The sequence below is a fragment of the Oncorhynchus tshawytscha genome, linkage group LG26, assembly GCF_018296145.1.
Source record: "Oncorhynchus tshawytscha isolate Ot180627B linkage group LG26, Otsh_v2.0, whole genome shotgun sequence".
NCBI classification, from domain to species: domain Eukaryota; kingdom Metazoa; phylum Chordata; class Actinopteri; order Salmoniformes; family Salmonidae; genus Oncorhynchus; species Oncorhynchus tshawytscha.
In genome coordinates this window covers 22,401,066-22,414,243 of record NC_056454.1, presented here as the reverse complement: position 1 = coordinate 22,414,243, position 13,178 = coordinate 22,401,066, and the positions used below count along the sequence as shown (strand labels likewise).

Genomic DNA, 13,178 nt, shown 5'->3' with positions numbered 1-13,178 from the left:
GACACACTGGCACAGAGAGACAGGAAACACAGGGATAAATCCACTGGGGAAAATAAGCGGCACCTGGAGGGGGTGGAGACAATCACAAGGACAGGTGAAACGGATCAGGGCATGACACCTAAACCATTTAAACTGGAACAACCATTTCAGTAATGTGTGCAATGAATCTAACTAACTGATTGGATTAGTTTAGAAAAATGTATGTGCTATATCATTGTGTAGCATAACATTTAAAAAGCAATCAATGTTTATGCAAAAACACAGATATTAAAAACAATCCTTAAAAAATCTAGCTGCAGTAGAGCATGCTGTTTAAATCTGATAATGAACGGCATGGTTTTGATGAGAAGGTTTTAGTCTCCACAGAGACAAAACTTATATAATCACACTCTCACACTCAACACTGGCTATTAGCACCAACACTGGGGTTATTTACACCATTTGGGTGTTAATTTTACTCTTAGAGCCTTCATTTAACTCCTGAATCAACACTAGAAATGTTACACTGAAATATGCAACACTGGACGATTTTCTGTGTATAAGCCACTGGGCAGCGGGACTACAACACGTGCGTTTTGGTGACAATGGGAGCTTGAGGTGCCCATAAAGACATTTGACACGGGACTGCTGTTCAATAGTAATGACACAGGAGCGGGTTGAATTTCGAGGCCCGTTGCCATAGCACAACCCCCCATAACACCACAGTGATGGCCGGGAATGTTTTTTTTTAAGTGAGAGGAGTCTGAAGTTATCTTCTCTGCCAACGATACTCACGGGCAGTTTCATCCCCATGGACAAGACCAACGTTTTTCTTTTACGCGCCATGTGCTTGTTTTCTAATTGATTTCTGAGGAATACTACTTGGAAACGGTTATGGGCACCTCGATTGAACTAACATTATATTTTTTATACCTGTGAGTTACTCCACGCACAGGGGGGATGTTTAGGAAGATCAACAACGCACTCCGTCCCAACAATGGGCACAGGGCTCGTGATGGCAGTCCGCGGTCCGAGCAGGACTACCACAGCGCGTGCACCGTCAAGTTGGTGCGGAGCACCTCCATGCTCGTGGTGGGCCAGAGGAATCAGTCATCCGTCAACTCCACACTGAAGCGGAGCAAAAGTTCTGTGAATGTCGAGTCCACCACCGCCTTGTATTATTATCAGAGGCAGGAGGACCGGATATGGCTCTACTCCCAAAATCAGAACTGCCTGGAGTATTTGGAAGAGCTGGTGGCGTTGAGACGGCAGTACATGAGGAGCGTCAACAACTTCAAAAGCAACGAGATGAAGGCCACAATCTCCCCCAAGAAGAAGCCTGCGCCTCCCCCACCCAACTCCAAGGACGCACAGGTAGAAAGGCTTTGTGAATCACTTAATGGCTATGACCTCACCTCATAATTATCCTTGTGTCCTAAATGAAATTGTTGAACCACTGAATGCCTTCTACTAAAGAAATCAATAGACAATCATGTTCTCTCTTATTTTGTAATTTTTTTAAAGATCATGAGGACCAAACCGTCTGCCCCTCCAATCCCCAATGTGGAGGACACTCTGGACTTCTTTGATGCTGTCATCGCGAGCTGTGACCCTGAGCACACGCGCAAGCCCCATGTAGACGATGGGCACGCTGACGTTGACTTCATTGGTGAGTTGTGTTTTGAAGTACGATCAAGTTGCCTAAACAGCGAAGACAGTGGACAGCTACCTGGTGCTGATATAGAGAGAGTGGACAAATACCTGGTGCTGATCTGGAGATACACAGCAAATTCTCCAGTTTTAAATCAACACTGACAATGTTAAATTGGGCTGGGCCAGTGTCTACATGGGTCCAGACTTTTGCGTGTTAAAGGTCCCGAAGATCATTCTGATTTCCATGTGAAATAGCCTTTTTGAATAACCATCCAACCTTTTTATGTGAGTAAAGTACATGTTGGATAAAAAAATGTCATGACTGGCCTGATGGAAACATAAATATTTTCTGTAAACTTTCCAAATGTCAACAAAACAAAATACGCTAGACAAGGTGGATCTTCTTGTGTCGGTAAAATGATTTATGTGAGAAATGTCGGTGAAAATGATTTTATGCGCAAGTATTGATATACTGTAATAACCATCACATCGAAGTAAATTTGAAGTCATGCAATGCGATATTGTGTGGTCCTCCAACTAGGACTGGTTGGGAAAGCATGCAGTTTATTAGACCACAGATGGAACAAGTTATGATGAACATCACAGGGTGGTGAAAGTGCACGGTGATGAGCTTGATGCTCCTTTCTAATAAATATCGAGGGTCTTATTCTGGTGACATGATCACCAATGCTTGGCTGCCATTTGACAAATAAATACACATACACAAAGCCACGCCCCAATATAATTTCCCAGTGTGCCTTGCCTTTTTGAGTGACTTGTAGAGTTTACCACCCATGACTGTATTTGTTAGTGACAGAGACATGGTTGTTGAATTCCTTAAAATCTTGCCCTGTGGACTTCAAAGTTAGTTTTTGCTGTAGGCAAATATAACATTAAAATAAAACTGTTAATGACAATATCTTACATATATCATAAGGCCTTCCTAACTTTATTAGCAATATTTTACCCCAACACAATGGTGTTAAGAACCTACTGGTTTACAAATCACAATATACTGACTTTCAAAGTGATATATAATGTTACGGTTTTCTTCTGTCGAAGGAGAGGAGGACCAAAATGCAGCGTGGTTATTCATAAACATCTTTAATAAAAGATGAAAATACGAACAGGATACAAAAACAATAAACGTGAAAAACCGAAACAGCCCTATCTGGTGCAACAAACACAGAGACAGGAACAATCACCCACAAATGACCTAAAGAATATGGCTGCCTAAATATGGTTCCCAATCAGAGACAACGATAAACACCTGCCTCTGATTGAGAACCACTCCAGGCAACCATAGACTATGCTAGAATACTTCACTCAACACAATCCGATAACCTACAAAAAAAACCTTGACAAAACACACCACATAAATCACCCATGTCACACCCTGGCCTAACCAAAATAATAAAGAGAACACAGAATACTAAGACCAGGGCGTGACATATAATTCCTATTGGAATCCAGCCTGAGTTAAGACAGCCAACAGTTACACTGTTTATTCACACACAACCTGCAGTCAGAAAGATGTTAAAGGTTAGGAACTTTGATGAAAGAGACTACCGTAACTATTTAACGGGTGCAATAACGGGTGCAATAAATCTAACTAATTGATTGGATTAGTTTAGAAAAATGTATGTTATGTATCTTTGTGTGGCATAAAATTAATCAATCAATGTACATGCAAAATCACACATATTAAAAACAATCCCCCAAAAAAATCTAGATCCAGTAGAGCGTGCTGGGAAATAAGATAATGATGGGCGTGGTTTTGATGATAATGTTTTAGTCTCCTCAGAGTAAAACTGACACAATCACAGTCAACAATGGTTATTGACACCAACACTGGGGATTTTTTAGAGTTAATTTAACTCCGAAATCAACACTAGAAATGTAACACTGAAAAATCAACACTAGGTGTAGTGAAGCCCTAGCTACCTGGTGCTGATCTAGAGACAGTGAACAGCTTGTTGCAGTCTCAGAGTAATTGTAACCGTAATAGATCACAAACTACCCTTTAGTGGTTTTTTCTCTCCCCATGTACAATTTGGATGGGCATTTGGAGAACTGACGTGAACCCATCTCTCTCTTCATCAGTGGCCACCAGCACCAGTGAGCACGACCTCCACTCCAACTGGGTCATGAGGGTGCCACGGTGTCCCACAGATGAGTCCAAGCTGAAGAAGCCGGCCTCAACCAGCAAAAGCAGCAGCACGGCCAAGAAGAACAGCGACAACGGGACGACGAGCAGCCGACGACACCTACAGAGAAACCCCATCCACCTGCCCAAAGTGGTGGAGAGCGCTTTCCAGACACTGCGCTTCAAGCCGAAACTCAAGAAAAAGTAGTGGGAACTTGCTTGTCCTGAGTTTCATAACAAGTACAGGAGTCAACTTGGGGAGGTCCCGCGACATGCAAGCATTCAGCTGGTGAGGAATTGTCAGGGAAACCACAAAATAACCATGGATAGTAATATAGGAAGTGAGAGAGAGAAGTAGGCCTAGAGGAAGTGGGAACTGAGAGAAAGTGGCAGCCAATGATTATGGTATTGTGTTGGTGTGGACAGGCATAGCATGTGACATTGTTCACTATGCCACCAGCCTGATCAATTATCCAGTCTGCTGTGGCCTGTGGGACTGATGGGACGGTAACCCGATCCACAAAGGACCGTGCGTAACTTGGACAGCGTAATTACCAACAAACACTCTCATTACTTAGTTACTGTGACTAAACAGACCACCTACTCCACCTGACATCACAATCAGTCAAGTCTTTTAACTGAACAATGCAAGTATTTTTATTACACATTTAGACTAGGCTTATTATATCCAGGTTTACCTGTCGCATCAGTCTCCCTAGACTCACTGTATGAAATGTAAGATGTTCACCATGTGCCTCAGATTGAATGATTGAAATTATTCTTAAACATTAACCAAGGTACTGCAAATGGCACTGCTTATTTCGTTTTATACTGTAGTGGGCTACCATTGTACTGTAACAATATGATTTATCCTGTTAAGTCTATATTATTTATGTACATTAAAATGGGTCACCATGGCACTTTTTCCATGACTTGTGGACCCTTGGTGTGTTTGTTGAAAAGGTTGTACTTCATTACAGGAGACGACAGGCTGAACTCATGCTGGTTATCGACACAATAATATGAGAGCACAGAAGGGATTTTTTATTTAGCTAGGCAAGTAAGTTAAGAACAAAGTCTTATTTACAATGACGACCTACCAGGGGGCAAAACGACATATTTTAACCTTGTCAGCTCGAGGATTCAATCCAGCAACCTTTCGGTTACTGGCCCAACGCTCTAACCTCTAGGCTACCTGGAAGCACAGTTTAAACATCATTTATATACTCCCCCAAACCTTGAAGTAATAGCTATTCATGTTCTTGTTTTTTATCCTCTTATTCTCACAACTAGTGTGAATCAACCCCGTTTCTCAAGGCAAGTTCAAATCACCTTGCTACAGATCTGTTTCCCTCAAAAATACAATTTTATTTTCTTTATTACTAAAAGCACAAATGTGCGCACAAACACACACAAGGTACACTGAGTGTAAATAACATTAGGAACACCTTCCTAATATTGAGTTGACACCCCCCTTTTCCCTCAGAACTGCTTAAATTCATCGGGGCATGAACTCCACAAGGTGTCGAAAGCATTTCACAGGGATGCTGGCCCATGTTGACTCCAACGCTTCCCACAGTTGTGTCAAGTTGGCTGGATGTTCTTTGGATGGTGGACCATTCTTGACACACACAGGAAACTGTTGAGCATGAAAAACCCAGCAGCGTTGCAGTTCTTGACACACTCAAACCTGTGCGCCTGGCACTTACTACCATACTCCATTGAAAGACACTTCAATAGTTTGTCTTGCACATTCACCCTCTGAATGGCACACATTGACAATGCATGGCTCAATGGTCACAAGGCTTAAAAATCCTTCTTTAACCCGTCTCCTCCCCTTTATCTACACTGATTGAAGTGGATTTAACAAGTGACATCAATAAGGGATCATAGCTTTCACCTGGTCAGTCTATGTCATGGGAAGAGCAGGTGTTCCTAATGTTTTGTACACTCAGTGTATCCACGCACACCAACATACACATACAAATTCTGATGCACCATCCTAACATTCAGTTTTTCTGCTTTGCCCTTGGTGCTGAAGAAGGCAGACATGCTTTTCATGCCTGTTTTGTCCACCTTGGCCAGGATCTTCTGTGCCGCACTCATCTTCTAGGGCGGCTGGAGGAGGAGAAAAGATGTATTCAATAGTATTGCTCATCGGCCTTGAGTGAAGACGTCTGAAACATAATTACACATCATCATGACTCCTTTCCAGACAGAATATACAATGTTACTTGGACCTTCGTCTGGATTTGAAGGCCTCTGCATTGCATTGCTTTAAACTGCACTCACGTGAACTTCAGGAAGGATCCTCCCCCATATAAATATATATCATTCTCTCATGGGTCCGTTCATGCAGGCTGCACCTAATCTCCCTCACTTTGCGGGCGAAATCGGAGCTGTTGAATTTGGTGTAGTCCTCTCCCGCCTCCACTGATTTGTCAGACAGCTTTCACTTCTGCCGAATGAGGATGGGATGTATAGAGTGAGACCTGCTTTCCATCACTCTAAACACCAACCACCAATCACACCACAGACACACGTTTACAAGTTACCGTGGCAATACCGTGAGTATCACAAACTGACCAACCACATCCACCAACAATAGGCATAAGAACACACTAATCTACCTGTACACTGCTACCATCTGGTGAATCTCAAGAGAAAATCACAGTGGAAAAGCCAGACCCTACAATAGTTTATATGTCAAATCAAATATTTATCCCTCTTTGGTTCCTAATACATGCAGAAAAGGAACAATGTCCCCAAATAAATAGAAAACTAGGAAAAAATAGGTCCGTGTATATACAGTAGGCCTAACTACAGTGTGATGACACAAGTAGCCTACACAGAGAAGCTGAATAAAATACCTTTGAATGATGCTCCACTTTCTTAGTGCTTGAGAGCTCAGGTAACCTGTCAGGAGGAAGGTGAAAGGTGACTGACCATCAGACTGTTAAACACTAATAATGCTGCTTAATGCATTACCTTCAGAAGTATCACTGTCTTAATAGCACAATGTCACTTTCATCACCAGTACATTTCCAGTCAAAAGTGCTGACCTGGGCCCTGCAATTGTCTTCAAACTGTGGGGGATGTGTCTTGAGAAATCTAACTGCCACGAGTTATTTGATTTCGGTCTCCAAAACCGCACACTCATCTTCAGTTTTTTGGGGGTGGTTAACATGTATTTCAAATGACTCAGTGACACTTACAACGAAGCGACATGAACATTTCATTTTAGATTGTGCATGTACATACTGTAGATGCTTGAGGAGAGCTTTTCTCAGGTCTTCACTGATGTCCGCAGATATCAGACCACGGGCATACTGCAGGTAGTCCTCTGAGTTACAATGAAGAGAGGGCATAAGAGGGTTAATACCACAGCATCACTTTATACACTTCATTATGGAATGTCATCCATCCTATTGATATCACAGGAAACTGGGTTGACAGTCTGAGCTTTAAATATAAAATGAATGTGAAACCGAAAATGTAACAGGTAAGGCTCTTGAGGCAATGTTTGGTGTGGAAAGCTCCTGATCTCTAAAGTGGGTTTGGTGCCATCCTCTGGTTAATTTGATGTTTGCAGGCCAGGGAGAACATGGCACAGGTCTGCGGTATTAGACCAGGCCCTGAGAGTGACTCACCTTCCTGGGTCTCTGACTCCTTCTAGACTCTGACGTATGTCATGGACTTCACCCTTTCTCCCACTGAGATGTTAGTCTTTCCGAGGGCCTTCACTGTCGTCTCAGCCTAGAACAGCAGGTACAGAGCAAAACCAACACACTGTTAACACTGTTAAATCTACTGGAGAGCAGCAATTCTGAACTCCTGATTCAACTCCTGATTCAACTAATCAAGGGTTTGATGATTAGATTAATCTCAAACAATTTCAAGGGTGCTGCAGTCTCGGAATTACCTGATATACTAATTAAATCTATTAATGTGCACTTCAGTCTGACATAGAAGTGAGAAATGAATTATTGGGTTTAGGGGTTTACAGTTGATTGTTTCTAAGGAGCACATTAACTGTCATCATTAGTTTGTGTGGGCTGAACAGTGACCTCTGACCTTTTTCCTCAGCCACGTGGTGCAGGGAGGCCAGGGAGTGCGTGCAGCTCAGCAGCCTGGTGCATGCTGGAAAGTCCTCGTCCATCACCATATGGTACACAGACTGGAACTTTGCCTGCACCAGAATGGTATCACAAAGAGAGGAAGACAGTGATGACATCACAAAAAGAAGGGCAAAAATGACCTTGCAAAGAGAGACAGAATGATATGACATCACAATAACCAGACAGAGATCGAAGCACAGAGGACAGAGATGACATAACAAAGAAAATAAGAAAAATAAATGACAAAATAAATCTGGATAAAGATAGAGTCACAGAGGGCAGAGGTAACGTCACAAAGAAAATAATGAAATGACAGAAAAAGGACAGGGGATGTAGCAAAGAAAGAAAGAGACAATGTATGACATCACAAAGGGATGACAAGAGAGATCACAAAGCAAGAAAGACTGACTAAGATGAGATCACAAAAGGGGAAACATAAAGTTGAAGTCGGAAGTTTACATACACTTAGCTTGGAGTCATTAAAACTAGTTTCTCAACCACTCCACAAATTTCTTGTTAACAAACTGTAGTTTTGGCAAGTCGGTTAGGACATCTACTTTGTGCATGACACAAGTCATTTTTCCAACAATTGTTTACAGATTATTTCACGAATAATTCACTGTATCATAATTCCAGTGGGTCAGAAGTTTACATACACTAAATTGGCTGTGCCTTTAAACAGCTTGGAAAATTCCAGGAAATGATGTCATGACTTTAGAAGCTTCTGATGGGCTAATTGACATCATTTGAGTCAATTGGAGGTGTACCTGTGGATGTATTTCAAGGCCTACCTTCAAACTCAGTGCCTCTTTGCTTGACATTATGGGCAAATCAAAAGAAATCAGCCAAGACCAAAAAATTGTAGACCTCCAAAAGTCTGGTTTATCCTTGGGAGAAATTTCCAAATGCCTGAAGGTACCACGTTCATCTGTACAAACAATAGTATGTCAGTATAAACACCATGGGACAACGCAGCCGTCATATCACTCAGGAAGGAGACCGGTTCTGTCTCCTAGAGATGAACGTACTTTGCTGCAAAAAGTGCAAATCAATCCCAGAACAACAGCAAAGGACCTTGTGAAGATGCTGGAGGAAACAGGTACAAAAGTATCTATATCCACAGTAAAACGATTCCTATATCGACATAACCTGAAAGGCCGCTCAGTAAGGAAGAAGCCACTGCTCCAAAACCGCCATTAAACAGCCAGACTCTAGTTTGCAACTGCACATGGGGACAAAGATCGTACTTTTTGGAGAAATGTCCTCTGGTCTGATGAAACAAAAATAGAACTGCTTGGCCATAATGACCATCGTTATGTTTGGAGGAAAAGGGGGAGGCTTGCAAGTCGAAGAACACCATCTCAACCGTGAAGCACAGGGGTGGCAGCATCATGTTGTGGGGGTGCTTTGCTACAGGAGGGACTGGTGCACTTCACAAAATAGATGGCATCATGAGGAGGACAATTATGTGGATATATTGAAGCAACATCTCAAGACATCAGTCAGGAAATTAAAGCTTGGTCGCAAATGGGTCTTCCAAATGGACAATGACCCCAAGCATACTTCCAAAGTTATGGCAAAGTGGCTTCAGGACAACAAACTCAATGTATTGTAGTGGCCATCACAAAGCCCTGACCTCAATCCCATAGAAACTTTGTGGGCAAAACTGAAAACGTGTGTGCGAGCAAGGAGGCCTACAAACCTGACTCCGTTACACCAGCTCTGTCATAGAGGAATGGGCAAAAATTCCCCCAACTTATTGTGGGAAGCTTGTGGAAGGCTACCCGAAAAGTTTGACCCAAGTTGAACAATTTAAAGGCAATGCTACCAAATACTAATAGAGTGTATGTAAACTTCTGACCCACTGGGAATTTGATGAAAGAAATAAAAGCTGAAATCATTCTCTGCTATTATTCTGACATTTCACATTCTTAAAATAAAGTGGTGATCCTAACTGACCTAAGACAGGGAATTTTTACTAGAATTAAACGTCAGTAATTATGAAAAACTGAGTTTAAATGTATTTGGCTAAGGTGTATGTAAACTTCCAACTTCAACTGTAAATACGCAATAAGCACACTTTAATTTCAAAAATATGTATTGGCATATGGGCCTTACCACTTTACTTTGATCAAGTAGGGCAACAGAAGGTAGAAGGGATCTATTGGAGTTAAATACGGTAGTCTACCATCTGTTCAAATAAAAACATTTGGATCTTCAACCCCATTATTTACACCTTGTACTAAACCCATTAAGCTTACCTATCATTAGCCAAGTAAATCTCACTCCACTATGCTGATCACGCCAACGGAGTGGAGTGGAGACGAGTATGTGGCGAGAAAGACCAGAGTGGTGCAGCAGTCTAAGGCACTGCATCTCAGTGCAAGATGTGTCACTACAGTCCCTGGTTTGAATCCAGGCTGTATCACATCCGGCCGTGATTGGGAGTCTCATAGGGCGACGCGCAATTGGCCCAGCATCGTCCAGGTTTGGCCGGGGTAGGCCGTCAATGTAAATAAGAATTTGTTCTTAACTATCTTGCCTAGTTAAATAAAAAAAAGTTCAAGTAAACATTTCAAAACACGTGGACTGTATTGCCAACTACATCAAGTCGCCAAAGGTCGATACTTGTAAAAACTTGTGTTCTTAAACCCTTAGCGTGTGGCTATGTTTGTCCTCCATGGCTGCGTATCTTTCTTTGTAGGCTGAAATCTATATTTTTTTATTAAATGTTAATCAAATACAACCACTGACTGTTCCCTCATATCAACCGGGGGGGTCTAACGTTTTATTTATTGTCAGCCTATGAAAGTAGTTTGGCACGAATACAGGCAAACTGAAGTGTGTCGCAAATATTACAGTATGATTTGTTAAAGTGTTTAGTTAAATGCACATGCAGTTAGTATCTACTACATTTTATCTAGTTACATTTGTATCCACAGTGGGACGTTGCATGACGTCATCTTAAAGGCACATACTACAACAACAGAAATAGGCCTCCATCTATACTGAAAAACAAATATAAACGCAACATGTAAAATGTTGGTTTCATGAGCTGAAATATAAGATCTCCGAAATTTTCAGTACTCACAAAAAGCTTATTTCTCAAATTTTGTGCAAATTTGTTTACATCCTGGTTAGTGGGCATTTCTCCTTTGCCAAAATAATCCATCCACCTGACAGGTGTGGCATATCAAGAAACTGCATGATCATTACACAGGTACACCTTCTACTGGGGACAATAAAAGGCCCTTCTAAAATGTGCAGTTTTGTCACATAACACAATGCCACAGATGTTTTGAGGTAGCATGCAATTGGCATGCTGACTGCACAAATGTCTACCAGAGCTGTTGCCAGAGAATTGAATGTTCATTTCTCTACCATAAGCCCCCTCCAATATCATTTTAGAGAATTTGGCAGTACGTCCAACCGGCATCACAACCGCAGACCACGTGCAAACACGCCAGCCCAGGACCTCCACATCCGGCTTCTTCACCTGTTGGATTGTCTGAGACCAGCCTCCCAGACAGCTGATGAAACAGGAGTATTTCTGTCTGTATTAAAACCCTTTTGTGGGGAAAAACTCATTCTGATTGGCTGGGCTGGCTTCTTAGTGGGAGGTCCTGGCTCCCCAGTGGGTGGGCCTACGCCCTCCCAGGACCTCCCATGGTTGCAGCCCTACTCAGTCATGTAATATCCATAGATTAGGGCATAATGAATTTATTTCAATTGACAAATTTCCTTATATGAACTTTAACTCAGTAAAATCGTTGAAATTATTGTATGTTGTGTTAATATTGTTGTATATATTCTAAAAAGCACACATACACACATTTTGTGTCAATATGTGGCTTTTACCATGATTGGTCATAATTGCTTTAGTAATATTCTCACTGAGTGAACACTTGAGTAAACAGCAGTTTATGCCTGTTAAATACTACAGTAAATTGAATGATCAAGGCGTTATATGCAAATACGATATTATGTGTTTTTGCTGTACGTTGGTTGTTATTAGTTACACTTATAGTTGTGACCAGTGGCACCTTTCTTAATGGCAGAGCACTCCAGATCATCTTGAGAAACAACACTTACAGTATAAACACGGAGAATACCAAACATTAGGAACACCTTCCTAATATTGTGTTGCACCCCCCTTTGCCCTCAGAACAGCCTCAATTCTTTGGGGCATGGACTCTACAAGGTTTCGGAAGCATTCCACGGGGATACTGGCCCACCTCCTGAGGGAGAAGAGGCGCTGTCGCGCCTTCTTCACTACTGTGTGTGTGTGTGTGGGCCATTATAAGTACTTTGTGATTTACTGACGTTGAGGGAGAGGTTGTTGTTCCGGTCCCACACTGCCATGTCACAGACCTCCTCCCTGTAGGCTGTTTCATCGTCACTGGTGATCCATCGTTGTGTCGTCAACAAACTTGATGATGGTGTTGGAGTTGTGTGTGACCTCTCAGTTGTGGGTGAACAGGGAGTACAGGAGGGGACTAAGCACAAAACCCTGTGGGCCCCCCGTGTTGAGGGTCAGCACCACCTGGGAGCAGCCTGTCAGGAAGTCCAGGATCTAGTTGCAGAGGGAGGTGTTCAGTTGCAGGGTCCTAAGCTTAGTGATGCATTTTTTTGGGCACTAGGGTGTTGTTACAGTATTCTCCCTGTACACCAAGTCAGAACCGTAGGATAAATAAGGGGGCATATAAGCACACAATAAAGACTCCTACAAAGTTCTCTTAAACAGGCTATAGGCTACATGTGCATGGCCAAGTCAGAACAGTAGACTAAGTTATGAGGGGGAAAGGGACCAAATTATTAGGGTGAGGCACGTGCTACTAACAGCTTACTACACAACATAAACGTAGCATTACTTTCTTAGCTACAGTTTACATATCACCCTGGTATTTTACAGAATTTATGCAGCATGATACAAGACATTTTTGGACTCCCCTTGTTGTGCTGTGCTCACTTGAACAGGCAGTCCTGCAAAGCACCCCCACAACATGATGCTGCCACCCCCGTTCTTCATGGTTGGGATGGTGTTCTTCGGCTTGCAAGCCTCCCCCTTTTCCTCCAAACATAACGAAGGTCATTATGGCCAAACAGTTGTATTTTTGTTTCATCAGACCAGAGGACATTTCTCCAAAAAGTACGATCTTTGTCCCCATGTGCAGTTGCAAACCGTAGTCTGGCTTTTTTATGCGGTTTTGTAGCAGTGGTTTCTTCCTTGCTGAGCGGCATTTCGGGTTATGTCGATATAGGTCTCGTTTTACTGTGGATAT

General features: G+C 42.3%; 1 protein-coding gene and 1 pseudogene across 1 annotated transcript; one reads left to right on the top strand and one right to left on the bottom strand.

Annotated features, from left to right (window-relative positions):
• The first annotated feature begins 265 nt into the window (after positions 1-265).
• LOC112225019 (uncharacterized protein C13orf42) lies at positions 266-4,588 on the top strand. Its single transcript, XM_042306948.1, has 4 exons — positions 266-1,353; positions 1,504-1,648; positions 3,428-3,437; positions 3,704-4,588. Exons 1-4 carry the CDS (start codon positions 940-942, stop codon positions 3,984-3,986), a joined length of 852 nt encoding a protein of 283 aa, XP_042162882.1. The 5' UTR covers positions 266-939; the 3' UTR covers positions 3,987-4,588.
• A 501-nt stretch (positions 4,589-5,089) lies between these two features.
• On the bottom strand, positions 5,090-12,258 carry LOC112225018 (annotated as a pseudogene).
• Positions 12,259-13,178: the final 920 nt, after the last annotated feature.